The 19,950-nt window shown below is 46.1% G+C and overlaps 2 protein-coding genes across 3 annotated transcripts in view; one reads left to right on the top strand and one right to left on the bottom strand.

Annotated features, from left to right (window-relative positions):
- CCDC12 (coiled-coil domain containing 12) overlaps positions 1–19,950 on the bottom strand; it is a 303,076-nt gene that overhangs the window by 32,966 nt on the left and 250,160 nt on the right. Inside the window, exon 3 of the mRNA XM_078662560.1 lies at positions 1,145–1,224. Coding sequence (XP_078518686.1) covers positions 1,145–1,224 — 80 coding nt within the window. The remainder of the gene's footprint in view (positions 1–1,144; positions 1,225–19,950) is intronic.
- The window catches only part of LOC144783812 (cyclic nucleotide-binding domain-containing protein 2-like), an 832,431-nt gene that overhangs the window by 719,258 nt on the left and 93,223 nt on the right, over positions 1–19,950 (top strand). The gene's annotated exons all lie outside the window — the stretch shown is intronic.

Genomic DNA, 19,950 nt, shown 5'->3' with positions numbered 1-19,950 from the left:
GTTGCTGTGTGGCACTTAGGAGTTGACCGGCGCTATGCTACCTCATTTTGAATTCAGCAAAGACAGCAATAATATATGCACCAGCAAAATCAGTCCACATATGCCTTACACACCCAACAATCTGTCTACCACAACATTTTCAGCATCAAAACCTGGCAGATACTTCAACCCCATCATGCGCTTTGAATCCTCTATAAATGCCTCACATACTGCTGGCAGGTTCAACATACTAAAGATTCACAAACCCGAATCCTCATACTCAACAAATAAGGGTTATTAGAACAGTCATTGCTGGAGAAAGGACTGAACTTCACCACAAGGACTCTGTGAAGCCTCCTCACACATACTCCTATTGCATACCACCATCACCAAGTGAAACAGCCATCAACCAAAACCTCAGCCCGTTTCCTCATCTTCTAAGCCATCGAAGGACCAGCCACAAGAAGGGCATTCTTGTCAGGTACACCTCCCCACAACTTCAATCTTCTAACTTAAAACCTATTACTCACACTAAAACCGCACGTGCGCCCTCAAATTTCCAGTTAATCAACCTATTGGGACCTCTCCAATAGAATTCACTTGCAACTGAACTACGTTCCATAAACTCACTCGCCAGGTTTTGCTCCTTCTTACACTTAAAAAACAGAAAGAGTAATCTCACCATTTTCGTATCCTTCATCCATCTGCCCCAGTCACTGCCTCAGTCCTGAGCAACTGTAAATATGCCAATTTGTACTGAGTAGCTTGTTAAATGCTACTGTTCTAGCTTTAAATAAACACCCCATCTGCATATGTCAGATATACCTCTAGCAAGCTGTATCTGACATGCTTCTAACCTTAAGCCTCTTGTCCATATAGACATCCCCTTAGTAGATCCACACACAACATTCTGTGTGTTTGCATCATATCTTGGCCCTCAACATACACTGAAATGTAAGGCTTTCGTTCATAGCCGCTCCAGGCCCTTGGTCCATGATATGCCTCAAAACTCCAATTTATTGGATCTTAAGCTCGACCATTCATATAGCCTTCAAAAACACAACAGGCCTTCCATGCCGTTTGTTCCTCAAACTTCCCATGTATGATACTCCTCAAAGTCTCCAGGTTTACACTTCAGACTGCTAAACACAAGTATGACACCTACCTGAAGCTGGTTTTGCCTGTGGCACTTGCCTCTGTTTCAGGATCTCATCTTCAGGTGTATAGTTCCTCAACTTAATCTCCCTAGAAGAGACAAAAGGGGGAAACGGATGTTACAACCTGAAGTGTGCATAATTAACTTTGATGGAGGAGAGCCTGACTAATAGCATTGGAAACAAGCTGAGAAGGTTGATGATACATTTTAGAAACACTTTAGGTCTCCTTTGGAATTTCCAAGTCATTGTATTATATTCAATACAGACACTTCCTTCTGAAGGAGGCAATAGTATGTTCTACATTAAAAGTAGATAACAACAGGAATATGAGGAATAAAACCAAAAAATGAAATGTGAGAAAACACTTAAAAGAATCAAAATCAAAATCAAATTGTCTTTATTCGGTTTTCCTTTGTTTTTGAAATACCATAAAAGTTCATAAATACATCAATTTCATAATCATATTTAAACCCAATAAAAGCATTAAAAATTCACATTTTGAATTCCAAATATTAAAAGCTGTTTTTGCCAGTGTTCATATTGTCATTAAACAATTTAAACCATTTATCAGAGATTAGAGCGATGTCTAATGCAAAATTTAAGAAAGTGAACTATGGATTTTGTCAAAAACTGTAAGGCCAAATAGGCTGAACGACACTGACGCATCCTCAAAACCTTCAAGAGTGGTACTATCCACCGCATGCGTGGTGGGACATAAAATTTACAAAAAAAGAGTACATGAATAGTGGATTGTAAGGAAATGGAGTCACAGGGGCAGGGGGAAAGATTTGTAGACCAGTCATTTTGGGAAGGAAAGGAAATCATACGATGGAACACATTGAACCTAAAACAGGTCAGCAAAAATTTACCATACTGATTTAGATTGTACTGTAAGTATGGTTGAATGGTAGGAACAAGTTGCATTAGCAGACATTGCTGTACAGAAGGTTTCCCTATCTCATTTAACAAACGCATTTGAGACAAATGCGACAAACAGGCTATTTTTAAATCTTTTTTTGAGAGGTCCAATACTGATGGAGGATCAAAGAAAAATCTTGCAAGTCCAATGTCAGTTAGGAATGACATAACATAAACCAGCCACCTGATCTTCCCCATATTGTCCAGCTTTATGCAGTCTTGGACAATTGATCTTGTAAGATGACATTGTTCCGTCGCCCAGATCCTCCGCCACAACATTACTGGTTGGATTTTAATAATGTCCGATATATAGTCCAAACCAAGATGACAACCGTATGTTGTGGTGCTTTTGGGGACTGCCAACAAAAACCTTAGAATTGAGTTTTCGATTTTCTGGAGCTGGTCTACGTTCTCCCCACCCCAGACCCCTGCTCCATAGATCGCAATACTAAGACATTTCGCATTATATATTTTGAGCATTTCAGTCGGGGGTCTCTTGCCCAACCGAAGTGCAAAGGCCTTCAATGCAACAACAGCCCTTAAAAAAGCCAATTTACGGGAGTTGACGGCTTCCCTCCATTTAAAATCCTCGTCAATTAGAATCCCTAAATAGGGATATGTTTCCGTTCGTTCAAGGGGGGGTTTGTCCACATAAATTTTCTTGGGTTTTTTACGCTTTATGCCAGCATGCATAACGTAGGTCTTTTTTATGTTTACTCTAAGATTCAAGCTGGCCATGAACGAGCAGTACTTGTTCAGAACCCGTTGAAGCTGAACAGGGGTTCTGGCAAGGATCACCGCGTCGCCTGCATATAGTAAGGCTGGTATCTGCCGACGACCGGCTGCTGGGAGATCTTCTGCACCTTCTAACATAGCAACCTCTAACCCATTGGTGTACAAGGTAAATAGGAAAGGGGCCAGCACACACCCTTGTCTGACCCCCTTCTCTATCAAAAAGCTATCAGTTAGTTGGCCTCCAGTCCCAAATCTTACTCTTCCCGTTGCCCCTGAGTAAAGTTCACGGAGAAAATTGACTATTGGGGGGTCAATTCCCATTTGCGGCATAATTGTCCACAACCTTGAGTGGACAACGCAGTAGAATGCTGCTGTTAAATCCACATACACCATATGTAGAGAAGTGTCCTTCGCCTCCACATACTTTCCGGGCAGTAATGTCAAGTTTAGGGCCTGATCCACCGTACTCAACCCCGCCCTGAACCCGTATTGCAGGTCAGAGATTATTTCTTGGTCATTCGTCCACTCCTGGAGACGGTCGAGAAGAATCCAGGAGCGAGATGGGTCGGTAACAGGCGGGACTGTTTCTGTCTCCCTTTTTGAAGATGGGGACCAATATCGAGGACGACCAGGAATCGATCAAACCAACCTCTTTAGCCGCGTTCAGTACGTTGGTGAGTAGCGGGGACCACAAGTCTGAATTATGTTTAAAGAGGTCCACAGGGACCGAATCCGGTCCTGGTGCCTTTCCGGGTTTAGCATATTTTATTGCCTTCTCTACCTCGTTTAGTGTGAAGTGAAGGGCTAGTGGATATTGCACTTGAGTCAGAGATTCTACATGTTCTAACTCAGGGGCTTCTTTCTCGCTAAAAACCTTAGAGAAGTGTTGCACCCATTCTTCTGCGTCGATAGCGACGTCTAGAGATGGTACATCTACTTTATCTATTAAAAAAGGAGACTTCACTATCTGCCAAAAGGCTGAGCAGTCCTTTAGGGTGCTACTTCTCTGGAGTTGGACCCTTAAGTTGGATTGTAGTTCCTTTTTCCTAGTTCGTAGTGCGAGCGCATAAGCCTTCCTCAGTTTTATGATCTCCTCTCTGTCTCTCTCTACTTTAGCTAGAGCCTTTTTTAAATTAGTATGTGCTTTTGTGCATTCTGTACTAAACCATCCCTTTCTAGCGCTCGTATTTTGTTTGCAATCCCTGGTTAGTTCTTTTCTAATGGTTTCGACGATGTCACTATAACTGGCCAAGACCTCAATTGAGGTTGTTGAGGGATCTAGACATCTTTCCATCGCGTTTCTACTTGTTTTTACTATTTTAGTAGTTATGGCTTCCTGATCTAATTTGCCCCATTTTAATGTAAAACCGTTTACCCTGTCCAATGTCAGTGCCTGTCGGTCTAACAAGTTTAGCTGCACAATATCTCCTCTGTTCTGTGTTTTGGGTTTCTGGAGAGCCAGGCTAATGGGGGAATGGTCGCTAAGTGCGTTGTTGAGAACTTCAAAGGTCTTAATGCATGAAGCTTTATTAGTGGACACTAATACATAGTCTATCAGGCTTTTGAGGCCCCTGCCATGAAAAGTTGGCATAAATTCAGTTACAGGTGTTTTTAATTTATTGGCGAACCCCATGTCTAATTCGACCATCATCATCTGCATTTTATTACCCTCAGGTGTATGTGTGAAGTGGGTTAAACAGTTTTCATCTTCATCGATGATCCCACAGTTGGGGGTATTGCTCTTATTGCATAAGTGCAGGTTAAAATCTCCACCCCAGACTACTGTGTGAGATTCCTTTGCATACTTTATTACAAGATCCTGCACCAGGTGGGAAATTTCACTTAACACCCGGGTTAACTCAAATAAAATCATGTTATTGTAAAAATTGATAATCGTATAGACCTCTTGTCTATTTCTTCGGAGAATGATAAGCTGGTAGTTCTGCTCAAGCTTTAAGGGAATTATTTCGTAACAGGGCCAGAGGTTTGAGACATATGTTACTAGCCCACCCTTGCTCCTACCTGCATTGGATCTTATAGCTGCGGAAGAGTATGTTTTATAGCCCAGGAAGTGAATTGGATCATTAAGCCAAGTTTCCTGGAGGCAAATTAAGTTACTTGAATTTGCCAAGTAAAGGAAACTGTTTTCAGAATGTTTAGAGGCTAAACCCGCCACATTCCAGAACAGTAACCTTACTTGAGAGTTGGAGCTTGTGGCAATTAATACCCTGTGTTGATCCTGCGGGCTACTCTGGGTACTGTTTTCTCCGAGATAGCTTAACTGTACTTCGCTTTCCGGTTTTAGGGTATTTTCCAGCGCCTCCAAGTTATTTTTTGTGGGGAAAATAGTATCGCTGGAATCCTCGGGAGGGGCGAGGAGCTTGTGTGTTGGGTCTGCCATGTTTAAATGAGTAATTGAAGTATTTAATCCAATTGGTCTTTGAGCCGATGTACAGCGTGCCTCATGGGGACAGTTGCTTGTGGAGCTTTCTAATGAATGTATAATTACATCTCCACTATTTATTGGACTGGTCATATCATGCTGCCTTTGTAGTGATGGTCAATCGACCATCTCTAGACAGCTGTAGCTATTAAAAGTTGGTATTCCGCCCCAGGGTTCCCTTTGTGATTGTACTCTCCTGTCATTTCCTTTCCAATCAGCCCAATCCCTACTTTCATGCCCCAAACCTCCTTGGTTCCAACCCCTTTGCCAGTTGTCTGGCTGATTCCAGGACCAATTTGAACCTTCAAGGTAGTGGCGTATCGGTGGATAGAAGAAGGATAAACGTTTGGTGTTTATACCACCATTCTTGTCCGCAGTGACCCAAGAACAAATATGATCCACTGCCCGGGGGTTTTCAAAATTAACTATGACACAGTCACCTGGGATTGTTTTTTGTTGGTGTCCTATCCATGGAACCCTACGTGCTGTGATGATCCTGGTAACATGATTTTGCGGCATTGGTCTGTTAACGTTCAGCCAATGCCGAACTTTGTTTTGTAGGGACCAAGTTGGTTCCTCTGTGTCATGGCTCAGTTCAGGCACCCCTGTCAAAATAACTACGAACGAGCTTGCTTCAGGGGGAGGTTTATGGGCTTAGACCACCCTTTCTTTGTCCATTCTCCCTGCGGGTTGTGTCTCTGCAGATGTTCATGATGTGCAGTATTTATTGGGCACGATTTCGTAAGAATGTGTGTTGGGGTGGATTTTTCTGTGGATCTGGAACTTTCTTGGGCAGCTTTTAGGGGGACTTAGTTTTTGGAGTTACGGAGGCCTTAGTTGAATTTTTGGCCATTTCTCCTGTCTTAGCAGTAAGAGTGTTACTAGTAATAGTGATATTTTTGGAGGGTTGTCCTGACGTGATATTAGCAGTTTTATTTTTTATTCCTCCCATGTTTACCAGCCCTAGACTCTTTGCATTAGTTAGATTTTTCAGAGTAGCGGCTAGTGCTGCTATTTGCTTCTCTATAACTGCAAGGCTCCTTTGGATGGGCTGTAGCTGGAGTTTTATTAGTTCAGCTATCCGAGCCATCAGATGCTGATCTGTCTCGCATGTTTTACAGCCATCACCCAAATCGGGGCCTAGGTCTTCATCGTGAACGCCGTTATCGTTATTATCGTGCACGCTGAGATCCACAACAATGGGATGGAGATTACTTGCACTATTATCTGCTTTGGATTCATTAGTGATATTTTTTTTCTGCCTTTGCTCTTTTGTTTTATTTCCCGCCCTCTGAATCTTAGGCCGTGACGTTTGTTGTGACTTACTTGTTTTTGAGGCTATAATGTCTTTCTGATTTTTTTTATTTGTACTTTTTTGTTTCGGAATTGCTCCCTCCCTTATCCCCCTTTGTTCGTTCTGGTCAGGGTCCGGCTGAGGGGGACTAGAAAAAATGTCGGGCGTTTTTTCAAGCGCCTGAGTCAATTGCGAGTCCAGCAATGATATGGACGCGGACAGATCAACCAGATTTGGGATACCATGGATATCAGCGCGTATTTCCGGAGCAACTACCTTCTCCGGATGACTTAGGGGTGTTTGCGCTAGTATCGAGGAGCGTCTTGCTTGTGCCAGATCGTATGATACTCGACGATCTAGTAGTGTTATGCCCTCATCAATAGCTTGATTGGCTTTGGTGATGAATTGGTCAATTGGACCAACAGTTTTAGCCATATTTTGGAGCGTTTTGCTTCTGCTGCCTCTCGGCGACATTTATTGTTGGACAAGGTGGTCTAGCAATAATAGTGAGACAGGAAATATGCAATTTTAGTCTCAAGTATATTATATTATAATAGCCGGTCTAAACAGGATGGATATAATATCAATATACAGACCAGCATAGGGGGAGTACGTTGTACGAAACGTTAGAGGGAGAGCCCAGTCCAGTCTTGTCCGGTCTGTGACGGGATAGGACGGGCCCGCCCTTGGCCCGGGCTTCACCCGGCGTCCCGCGAGACGGTGCTGGTGTTGCTTTTAAGCGCCACGTGGCGCTTGCAAATGACGCGGCTCACCGCTGGGCTTCTGGGTATTGTGGTCCGCCCCTCGCCGGTCTCCACTCGGCGGCCCCGCTCTAGGTGGACAGAGAGCGGCAGGGCAGCGGGAGGTAGGCGGGCAGGTCCGCGGAAAGCACAGAAGGTCAGTGGGAGAATTGTGGCTTTGGCAATGTCAGGCAACAACAAGGGCGAAAAGGAGTTCCCCCTCTCGATGGTGCTGGTGTTGCTTTTAAGCGCCTCCTGGTGCTTGCAAATGACGCGGCTCACCGCTAGGGCTTCTGGGTATTGTGGTCCGCCCCTCGCCGGTCTCCACTCGGCGGCCCCGCTCTAGGTGGACAGAGAGCGGCAGGGCAGCGGGAGGCAGGCGGGCAGGTCCGCGGAAAGCACAGAAGGTCAGTGGGAGAATTGTGGCTTTGGCAATGTCAGGCAACAACAAGGGCGAAAAGGAGTTCCCCCTCTCGATGGTGCTGGTGTTGCTTTTAAGCGCCTCCTGGCGCTTGCAAATGACGCCGCTCATCGCTAGGGCTTCTGGGTATTGTGGTCCGCCCCTCGCCGGTCTCCACTCGGCGGCCCCACTCTAGGTGGACAGAGAGCGGCAGGGCAGCGGGAGGCAGGCGGGCAGGTCCGCGGAAAGCACAGAAGGTCAGTGGGAGAATTGTGGCTTTGGCAATGTCAGGCAACAACAAGGGCGAAAAGGAGTTCTTAAAAGAATCTAAAGTCTGCGGCCAGGCCGAGCCCCGGGACCGCGATCCTGCGCCCAGCCCGAGGTTCCCAGGTGAGTTTCTGAGAGGATGTATGCCCCAGCTGGGGACACATCTGCTGAGGGTGTTGCAGGAGGCCTTCGACATGAGGATCCTTCCACCCGATTGGCGACACGTGGAAATAGTGGTCTTCCAGAAATCAGGACACCCCGAAGAACCTTGTTCATACCAAGCGATTTTACTATTAAATATTATAAGCATCACGTGACACTACCTCAGTGTGGTATCCTAGTGTGTATAGAAGGGACGCTTTGCATTGGAGTCAATGGTGTAAGGAGGTATAGGCTCTTTAATGAAAGGGTTGTGTGCTCCTCCTGCGAGGCATAGCTGGTACATCTGCTGAATATACAAGCAGACAACGCTACCAAGAGGAGTCTGCACACAGAGCACTCTCGAACCAGGAGAAAACCCCCAGCTGCTACACCGCCTAACTATACATTCAACTAAGAAAAACACATACAGGAGTTATGGAAGTTCTGGTGCTGTGGCTTGAACCGGATCTCCACTTGTGGTTGGTCGACTGAGTCCATGCCCAACGTACTGCTCGGCTGTAATGTTTTGAACCATACTCCGCCATCTAGGGACATGCATGCTGTCCTTGAAGGAGAGGGTTTGACAACACCCAACACAGCTTGGAACTCTACGGATTCCCTCACCCCTGGCTGTGCAGAGGTCTGGATCCCAACCTCAGCTGGTGAACAAATAAGTGAAATGAATTTGGTGGGCCAACCCTGGCGTGCAGTCAACTCACTCACAAAATCACACAGCCAAGAAATGGTTGTGCCAAGTAATGCTGCGCTGGTAGAGCTACGCAATGACCTCGGTGCTTTTGAAGCTGATCCCTTGACTCCTTCGATCTCCAACGCAAGGAAACGGAGGGTTTACCTGCCACTACTATGCTGAATGTCAACAACGTGCTCACGTCATTGGATGACTTTGTGCAGGAGTTCTCAAACCACACTTTCCAACTCCAAGTGAACAACAAAAAAGGAAGTGGAGACTACGAATTGAGGAGGACAAGCTTTTGCAGCAGAGGACCTCCTTCATACTAAATTCCCAAAAACCTACCAGTTATTTGCTCTTGGGTAAATTGATCAAACTGACGCCATGTCCATTTGTGGACGTAAACGCTGCATTCGCCGCAGAATTAAGACATCCACACAGCCTTCTGTGCTGTTTGGGAAACCATCACCCAACACCGGGGTCGAATAGTTTAACAAGTACATGCTTCTAAAGTACAGTATCTTGGCGCGCAAGCAAGAATGCAATTAAAGAACTTCACGTTACTGGTTTATCTAGGCCACCACTGATTTTGTTTGTGATTACAGAAAAATATGCGGTGTCCATGCTACGAAGCAGTCGATTTGATGGCATTCCCAGCAGTCTGGGCTCTCACATAGCTATTTATCAGAAGTTAATGTATTACTGCAAAAACCAACATTCCAGAGGTCTTTGTTGCTCGGGTCAAGAGTGGGTCCTCGTTCAACCATTCAGGATGGAAGGCTAGACATGAGGTGTAGGGTTAGGTGGGGACATGTCTGTGACAATGTACAACACGGGGACTCTACAGGGGCTACCACTGCGCTCTCGGAGGGGTGCTCCGTAGAATGATCTGTGTTGGCAGTGATACCTCTTGGTTTGAGGGATCTCAATGTCTCTGTCAGTAACAAACGCCCCATTGTGAGCAACCAGGTCAATACTTTCATACCCAGGCTTCGTCTGAGTGTACACTTTGGCCCTCATCCCAGTGAGGAGATCGCTCTGGCCAGTTGAGAGTGGCCCAGTGTTGCCACGCCCAGCATTACAGGAACACCAGCCTGGTTTTACTGGGTGCGAACAGGCAGCTGGTACATATACCAAGGCACTTCCTGGTTGGTAGAGAGCAGAGGCTCATGCCAGTTACCACCTCACTCTAAGCAGCGAATAGAGAAATGCAGTGCTCTCCCCAGGAGCCCGCCCGGCCCCTGGCATCCTCCCACAGAGTGGGACCTTCAGTGACATCCTCCGGCCCATACCGTGCCTCTGCACCTTATAGACGGGCCTGCAGGTCAGCTATGAGGAACGGAGGGAGGGCGTCGTTTTCAGCCATGTCTTGTGGCCACTACTTCTGGCGTTACTACCCAATGGGATGGTCCTGTTGCAGAGGTTTTGCATCATTACTTATCAAGATTTTGTTTCAGGAATTTCAATTAAAAAATGCAACTGTTGGGACACACTTGACTTCCACTTCAGCAACCTACATGCAAACTGGAAGCATGTTTTTTGTAGGTTGCAAGTAGCTGCAATATAAAGGCCACAATTTACAGACAATATAAAAAGTGCTATTTCTACAGCAGCATTTAGTACCAGAAAGTAAGGGTACCAACTGATAACAGCAACAGTGCAGAGACCAGTGCACAGAGTAGTATTTAGGATTAGATGTATGAGATGCAGGCACATTAATGTCATTTCACTATAAAAAATATACCCATTTATCTTCTTTGGGGGCTGGGAGGGAGAATTTTCCTTTAGTACATTCATCACCTCAACAGTCCTTTAAACTCTGTCCCAACAAATGGTGGCCCTTTTATGTTTTTACACAATGAGGTCTACATAGCTTTTGCTGTCTGTCTTCTTCAGAAAATGGAGGAGGGAGTGAAATGAACAGCTCCTACCAGCCGGTCACATTCCATGTTCAATATCAAAAATACATTCTGTGGACATTCTTGGACATCCATATATCATACAGAGGGAGTAAAAGCAAACATTAATTTGTCTTCAGTTGGTAATTGTATGAATCTTTCTGTGCCAGGGTCTATAAGTTGTGTTCAAAAACCCTCATTCACTCTAGCTTTGAGGGCGGTATATTTAGATTTTCCGCCTTGTTAGTTAGGTGAATAGCATCATCATTGGGTTTTTCCGCCTGAGTTTCCAGTTCTCCAGGCGGTCTACATTCCTCCACCTGGAGGGAGACCATCTGGTTTATGACAGTCGTAAAGAATCCTCAGTTCCTGAGTATCGAGTTTAATTAGCGTGGAAGCGGTAACATTAAAATCAAGGTCGGTGCTCAGGTGGATTTTGTTAGTGGTCAACCGCACCTGGTATTATTCGTGAAAAATGTCTGATGCAAGATCTGATACTGGGTTCAAAACCATCCTCTTGAAGTCGCAGAACATGCCTTCGACCATGCCAATGTGCACTGTAACCCCTTCACCATACTTCCTGGGCACCGCTTCTATCTGTGAGCAGGGATATCTGGTGCCTGGCCTACAAGAATAACATGACCCCAGGTTGGCTGAGCATAGCCTTCAGCATGCCCAGTGAACTTTGGGTGCAGACCATACAATCAAGCGCAAAATCCCACATCCCACTGTACTCTCACCTTGGTCTATGCCCAGTACACACTCGGTACACACTGCAGTGAGTACCCCTGCTGCCATGGCTGATTCGCTTATGTAAAAGAAGATGTAATCAATGAAGTCATGTGAGTTGGGTTTGTGTTGTGGTTGTATTTCTCATCATACCTGGAGTATTTTTTCGGCCTTTAGGTTTTGTAAAATAACCAGTACATCCACTAAATGGGTGTTTTGGGGGTATTTCTAGGATCTGTGTGTACCAAATGCCATATTATATATCAGCCAAGGAACGATAGCTTCACTTTAACAAAAGATATTCAGTAAAATGCAATTTTTAATGATATCCTATGCTATGGGCAATCGCGAGAAACCGCTATAAACATGGCGCACTAAAATATCGTACAAGAAACAATGGTCCGATGTCCACTTAAAGACACAGTTTAGTATGCACCTAATTATGGAGCACAGAAGTGCTATAATATGGCAATGTTGTGAAAGAATGGCACATCTCCAGCAGACAATATGCATATCAGATTTTGTAGATATGAGAGTCTAATTTGTGAGGCATGCTTTTGAGTTCGTTATGAAATGAAATGAAGGATTTATAAAGCGCGACGCAACCCGGAGGTATCTACGCGGCTCCCTACGTCACTCCATAACACTCCATCTGTTGCTTACAGGAAGGCAGGATATATTTGTATGTATTGCTGAAACCCCGAAAAGGGCTCCATTCACACACCAAGAAGCCAAAACAGTCCGAAAGTGGGACTGCTGAGACAATGACAAGTGTGTTTCTCAAAAATAAAAAACGGCAAATGCTTACTAAGAAAAAAACGAACTGTTCGCTTATCCACTGATACTAATACTTGTTCCCCTCCATTCCCCAGAAATTAATTTTGCTATTCACGCAGAAGATGGCTTTAGTTGTTAAGAGAGTCCCACTTTTCTGTTTTCCTATTTTTAAAAAAAAAATATGAATCCCGCCCACTTCACAAATGCACATTCACAAATGTAAGCCGAATCATCTATTTAAAGGGCATGTGTGCAGCCATCACAGCTTTGTTTGTGGTTCAATAGCACACGTACACTTACAACGGGATTAGTCCTATTGTGAAAATGGTTTTCAGCAAGGAGTGTCAAAATGTTTGAGTATTTGTCTAAGAAAGATCAAATGATGAAGAGTTTTAGTCGGTGGGGGACTTGGCCTTTTACATCTAACGTTTGTCTTCATCCCTTTGAGCCAAGATTAACCCAGCATTTAGACGGCAAACATTCCACTCGCCGTGAACTGGGTAAACTGGCTTCAAAACCAGTTCTTCGTAAACCGGGCTGTGCTTTGATGCACAATGCACGCCACACCTTTAGCAGGCCTTGGCTTTGTGTGCTTCAAGGCAGGGCACAAGTCGTAAAAAAAGAAGTGGGGGGACGCTGTCACCGGAAGTGACGTCACAACAGGAAGTGACGCCAAGAAAGGTGGCGAGCTTCTCATCCCAGAGAGGCCAAAGAGTGAAGTCCTGCTGTTTGGCAGGGGGGGCGGCGTCCCCCCGGTAAAATAAGTGGGGGGACGCCATCCACCCGCATGGTCCCCCGACTCGAGCCCTGCTTCAAGGCCGGCGCGAGCACTGCCACAAACAGGCGTATGGACGGACGGCCCTCAGTAACATTTAGGGTACTGGAGGGGGGCGGGGGCGGGGGCGGTGCCGGTGTGCAGCAGCGCGTGCACGCACGGCACCGTTTCATGGGGTGGCGGCAAGCTTATGGAGCACCGCTTCAGCTTCCGTGTTAAAGGGGAAGTAAAGCGGAAGTGGGCATACTGGACTGGTCAGCGTAGCTGGTTAACGTACAACATTTGTTTAACAAATAATAAACGCCGAGGCCCAAATTTCTTGAGAGCAGTTGTCTGCGTTGCCAAATATCAACCCCAAGTAAAATCCACCTTAGGTACCCTTCTTACCCCTCCCTACATTCCCGGGCTCTCTATTTCAGTCTTGCAGATTCTTACTTCTTTTTCATCCCTGCGTTCTTACGTTTTTACGTTCTTCCCTTTTCTCTTCTCTGTATTGTCTGCTTTTCTTTCTCTTCTGTTGTCGGTCAAAAACTGATGATGAGAAAAAGCTTCAGTACCCAACAAGCATTGGAGAAGCCGATCGGTCTTGGCTATGCAAGAGCTATTGACTTTGCCAATATGTTTTAGCAATGTTGTACACCCAAGTGGCTGCTATTCAGCATGGCTAAAAGTTAGTGGCGTAAAGGAGTGTTGTGGGGTGTCGTGGAGTGTTATGCAGTGACGTAGGGAGCAGTGTAGTGATGTTGGGTGGAGTGAACTGGAGTGTGGTGGAGTGAACTGGAGTGTAATGGAGTGGTGTGGAGTGTCAGAGAGTGGAACGGAGTAGAGTGGAGTGGCATAGAGAGTCGTAGAGCACAGTGGAGTGGCGTGGAGACTGTTGCATAGAGTGGAGTAGAGTGTTTTAGAATAGAGTGGCATAGAGCAGAGTAGACTGTTATAGAGTGGAGTGACATAAAGTGTAGTAGTGTAGTAAGTGGAACGACACAGGGTGGAGTAGAGTGGAGTTCAATAGAGTGGAGTGGCGTGGCATAGAGTGTCAGTCGTAATACTTGCTTCGGCTTACAAAGCCATAAAAGATCAAAGTACAAACATATTACACATCCTGTTACAAAAGAACATCCACATGTATAAGAGCAATTAGTTAAACACATATCTGCAATAGAACTCAAAACCAGCCCAGCAATATAGCCCAATTAGCAATATATCGTCCAAACGTTAAGTGACCCTCTAATAAAACTAATTACAGCATAACAAACCTCTGTCAAATCTAGGAACAATAAAATTCGAAAGCCTTCCTGATGTGAATTAATACTGCATGAAAAAAGGAGTGGTAGTAAAACACGAGATCTCAATGAATAATAAAAGGCACAAAAAAGCTTTTCACAAGGGCAAGAACGGATTCTTAAACCATGCCCCTTGTTGTGGAAAAGCTAATAGAAAATACAATGCACCCCAAACCGAGTTTAGTTAACTTTAACCTGTATTGAGCATTTTTAATATATAAAAGGCAAAATATCATCTCATGGTCAAATGCTAGAACATGATAATTTGCCAGAGAAGTAAGCTGAGCAGCTTGTTTCCTACACATAATCTGAGACTGCTCCAAAAAGGTCATCTTTATCTGGGCTCTAGCTGAGCGTGAAGATCTGCAGGGTTATTAACGAGCTCTATGGGTCTCCACCTACTAAAAGGACGCTTACTATACCCAAGGCATGGTATAGACTCAGCGCTATCCAGGGCCAGATAATCCTGGAGAATGTATTTAGAACATTTTAGTTCCGGGCTTGGCCACATTTTTAACCAAATAAGGCAACCAAACCCAAAATGTCCTCTGCAAAATGTAGTCCCCTTTCCGTGTGATAAAAGATGGTTGGCCCTCCCTGTGGGACCATCAAGAGTCTTCGAAGGAAGCTGATCTCTACAGTTTGGAGTCTAGAGTAATCACAACCCCCCCCCCCCACACTCCAGCCCTGTATGTCATTTCCCTTACTGGTCTATGGCCTAACATAGCCGCAAAGCGAAATATTGCTTCCACGGCTCTATGAGTTTATTGCACTCTCAGCACCATCAGGGACTCCCAGTTAACTCGTGGGTCAAAGGGCAGATACAAATACCAAAAACTCTCTACTTTGGTGGCTGGGGCTCCCTGAATAAAAAAAGTTTTAGATTTTGTTTTCTCTGGCCCACAAACCATTATGTAAGACGTCTGGTGGTTAATCTTTAAGTCTAGAAATGACTAACTCCATAAGGGGGTCCAGGGCTTTCTGAAGGCTGATTGTATTCTTGGCTAATAGGATGGTATCTTCTGTGTAGAGCAGTGTAGTGATAAAACGAGTGCCTGGCCTTGGGAAATCCAATTTCTTTTGCAGTAGGCGAGCTTCTAAACCCGTTATGTAAATAAGAAACAAAAACAGGGATAGGAGGCTGCCCTGCTGAACACATTGATTATAGTATATAGATGACGTACATTCTGCCCCGGGGTCAAAATGGATCTTAACAGGAGTGTTCCAGTGCATTCTCCGAAAGGAGAGCAGCCAGATGTTCTTCTACCGCCTGATTGCCCATCATATCCTACAATTTGGACCGACTGCCCATGTCGAAAGCACACAACAGGTCCATGAATGCTAGGTGTAAAGAGCCTTCAGGGGCTTGGTGTACTTACCAACAATGAGCAATAGGTTCAACATTTCCATTTGTCTATTGTATGAAATGAACTGCACGGGTAGTATGTTTGTACCTTGCTCTGTTATGACTTTTTAAGCCGAGATAACGTTTTATGACCGACTGTCAGAGTGGCGTGGCATGGAGTGGAGTAGTGGTGTGGAGTAAAGTGCTAGAGACTGCCATGGAGAGAATTGCATAGAACGTTATAGAGTGGGGTAGTGTCAGAGAAGAGTGTTGTAGAGTGGAGTTGCCTAGAGTGGATTAGAGCTTCATACAGTGGAGTATTGTGGTGTGGAGTGTCACAGGCCATAAAGTACAGTGGTGCTGAGTAGACTGGCATAGAAAAGTCACGCAGAATGCCCTGGTTTTGAGAAAAGTAGTGTAGAGTGGATTGGTGTAGAGTGCAGTGACGTAAAGTGGCGTAGAGTGCAGTGGTACAGAGTAGAGTGGTGTAGAGTGGAGTGGCGCAGTGTAGATTGGAGTGGAGTAGAGTGCAATGGTGTACAATGTAGTGGTGCAGAGTGTAGTAGAGTGATGTAGAGTGCAGTGGCATAGATTAGATTGTTTCAGAGTAGTGTGGAGTAGCATAGAGTGGAGTGGTGCAGGGTGTAGTGACGCAAGGTGTAGTGGCATAGAGTGCAGTTAAGTGGCATGAGTTGAGTGGTGCAGATTAGAGAGCAGTGGCAGGCAGACAGTGCAGTCTTGCAGAGTAGTGTTTCAGAGTGCACTGGGGTACAGTGCACGGGCATAGAGTAGAGTTGGCAGAGTACAGTGGTGTAGAGTACAGTGGTGCAGAGTAGAGTACAGTGGTGCAGAGTAGAATAGAGTGGTGTAGAGTGCAGTGACAAAGAGAGCAATGGTGTTTAATGGCGTAGTATGCAGTGACAGACTGTTGCAGAGTGTAGTGGCGTAGAGTGCAGTTGTGCAAAGTAGTTGGCGTAGAGTGCATTGGTTTTGAGTAAAGTGGTGTAGCGTGCATAGGCGTAGAGTGCAGTGGTTTAAAGCAGAGTGGCCTAGAGTAGAATGGTGAAGTATAGAGTGGCAAATCATAGATTGCAGTGGGGTAGACTGCAGTGGCTTAGAGTGAAGTTGTGCAGTGTAGAGTGCAGTGGTGTAAAATGCAGTGGTATAGCACACAGTGTTGCAGAGTAGAGGGGTATAGAGTAGATTGGAGTAGAGTGGAGTGGCCTAGCGTGCAGTGGTGCAGCGTGCAGTAGTGCATAGTAGAGTGCAATGGCACAGAGTAAAGTGGTGCGGAGTAGAGAGGCAGAGTAAAAAGGCGTAGAGGCAATTGTCGAGTGCAGTGGTGCACAGTAGATTAGCGTAGAGTTCAGTGGCATAGAGTGTAGTAGAACTGCGTAGAGTACAGTGGTGAAGAGTACAGTGCAGTGGCATAGACTGCAGTTAGTGCATATCAGAGTGGCGCAGAGTATAGTGGCGCAGAGTTCAGTGGCAAAGGGTGCAGTGTTGTAGAGTAGAGTGCAGTGGTGTAGATTCGTGTAGAGCTGATTGGTGTAGAGTGCAGTGGAATAGAGTAGAGTGGTGCAGAGTGAAGTGGTGTAAAGAGTAGTGGTGTAAAGTACAGTGATACAGAGTAGACTAGAGGGGTGTAGAGTTTAGTGACATAACGTGGAATAGTATGGTGTAGAGTGTAGTGGTGAAGAGTGTTGCAGAGTAGAGTCCTGGGACATACAGTACAGTGGTGCAGAGAAGATTGGCGCAGAGTGCAGTGGCATAGTGTAATTGCTCATAGTAAAGTAGTGTAGAGTGCATTGGCATAGTATAGAGTGGCATAGAGTAGTGCAGAGTGGAGTGGCACAGGGTAGATTGCAATGGCGTAGAGTAGATTGGTTCAGCGTAGAGTGAAGTGGCAGACACTGCAGTGGCATTGAGTAAATTGTGAGACAGTGTAGTGGTGCAGAGTAGATTAGAGTGGCGTAAAGGGCAGTAAAGTGGCATAGAGTTCAGAGGGGGAGAATGCAGTGTTGCAGACTAGAGTGGCATAGACTGAAGTGGCATAGTGTGAAGTGGTGCAGGGTAGAGTGCTGTGGCGTAAAATGGATATTGCAGAGTTGAGTGGAGTGGCGTAGAAGCATTGCCAGAGTGGCATAACTTAGAGTGGTGCAGAGTAGAGTACAGTGATTTAGAGTGTAGTGGTAGAGTGGCACAGAGTTCAGTGGCAGAGAGTGCTGTGTGGACTGTAGTAGAGTGCAGTGGTGTATACTAGAGCGGCATAGAGTGGATTGGCTTAGAGTGCATTGGCAGAGAGTAGAGTGGTGCAGAGTAGAATGGCGCAGAGAGCAGTGGCGAAGAGTAGTGAAGAGTTGAGTGGCGCAGTGTAGACTGCAGTGGCGTAGATTGCAGTGGTGTAGAGTGGAGTGGTGCAGGGTAGTATGAAGTGGCGTAGAGTGCAGTGGCATAGATTGCAGTGTTGCAAAGCAGAGTGGAATAGAGTGGAGTGGTGTAGAGTGCAATGGCGACGACTGGTGGTTCATAGTAATAATAATAATAATAATCCACATTTGTAAAGCGCACAATCACCCGTAAGGGTCTCTAGGCGCTGGGGGCCGTCGGGAAGATTAAGCAAGCTATTGCCCAGAGTCACATGGTGCTGGGCTAACCTGCCGCCGGAGCCGGGGATCGAACCGTGGTCCCCAGATTCCAGCGTCAGTCGCCCTGGCCGCGGCGCCACACCTCTCCACAGTAGTAGTAGAGTGGGGTTGAGCGCATTGGCAGAGATTAGAGTAGGGGTGTAGAGAGAAATTACAGAGTAGGGTGGAGCAGGGTAGAATGTACTGGTGTAGAGTGTTGTGGCATAAAGTGCAGTGTTACAGAGTGCAGTGTTGAAGTTGACGCAGAGTGCAGTGCTGAAGATTGCAGTGGTGCATAGTGGAGTGGGGTAAAGTGCATTGATATAGAGTATAGTGGTTCAGAGTTAAGTAGACAGCAATAGAGTGAAGTGGCGTAGAGGCAAGTGTCAGAGTGCAGTGGTGCACAGTAAATTAAAGTGGATTAGCACAGAATTCAGAGGGTTGTATGATTGTACACTTTACCACGAGGTCTCTAACACAACAGCGTCTTTAGCGCACATGCCTTTACCATACAATTTTGTGGTAAAGACTTGATGGGTAAAGGGGCATGCGGGCTAAAGATCATAACCCTGCTCCCTGCTCTGTAAACTGTCCCTTTCCCCCTGTCCTGCCCTCCTAAAATTAAACGCACACCTCAAAAACGAACCCAACTCCAGCCCCGCATGCCCACGCCCTGGACCCTAAACCATCCCCTACATCCCTAAACTACCCTGACCCTGCCCTTTAATCTGTCACTTCTCCTCCTGCCCTGAGCTCTAAACATTAAACCCACGTCCCAAAAACTACCCCAACCACAGCCCCCCTGCCCTGAGTCCTAAAAAGCTGTTCCCTACCTCAGTGAAGTAACCCGACTCAGCCCCCCACCTGTCCTGGGGCCAAAAACTGTCCCCTGCCCTGAGCCCTAAAAACTATCCCCAGCATCCCTTAACTGCCCAACCCGATTCCCTGCCCTGTAAACTGTCCCCTTTCCCCTGCCTTAGCCCTAAAAACTGTCCCCCACCCTAAAAACTACCCGCCTCCCTCCAGAGTCCTAAAACCTACCCCACCCCGAAAAACTACCCCTCCACTCTCCAAGACCAAGCCCCATCCACACTTATTTCACCTGTCTCTTAGCCCTAAAAACTGTCCCCCACCCTAAAAACTACCGGCCCCCTCCTCAGCCCTAAAACCTACTCCCACCCTAAAAAAACTACCCCCTGATCACCCCGCCAAGACCAAGTCCCAGCCCCACTTACCTCATTGTGTTCTCTCCCGATTCCCGATAGTCCTTCCTCTTCCGATCATCCCCTTCTCATGCCTCCGCTCGGCAACTAGACAGCACATTGCCTGCACCACGCATATGTATTGTTAAGGCACATGCGTGGTTAATGCAAGCGTGGTTCAGCTTGCGGGGAAACAGCACACGTGCCTCAGCCCGCGTTGTTAAGGCCGTTTCTCAATTCAGAGCTGTAGAGTTCATTGGCATACAGTGCATTGGCGTAAAGTGGTGTAGAGTATAGTGGTGCAGACTAGAATAGAGTGACAGAGTACTGTAGTGCAGAGTATAATGGCAAAGAGTTCAGTGGCAGAGAGTGCAGTGTTTCATAGTAGACTGTCGTAGAGTACAGTGGTTTATAGTAGTGTGGTGTAGAGTGGTGCAGAGTAGAGTGGCACAGACAGCAGTTGCATAGAGTACAGTGGTGCATAGTAGAACAGAATGGCACAGGGTGGTGCAGAGACGTAGAGTGTAGAGTACAATGGCGTAGAGTGCA

This window comes from Lissotriton helveticus, chromosome 10 (assembly GCF_964261635.1).
Source record: "Lissotriton helveticus chromosome 10, aLisHel1.1, whole genome shotgun sequence".
Taxonomy (NCBI): domain Eukaryota; kingdom Metazoa; phylum Chordata; class Amphibia; order Caudata; family Salamandridae; genus Lissotriton; species Lissotriton helveticus.
Note: the sequence above shows the minus strand (reverse complement) of the source record. Positions and strands in the feature narration are given on the sequence as shown.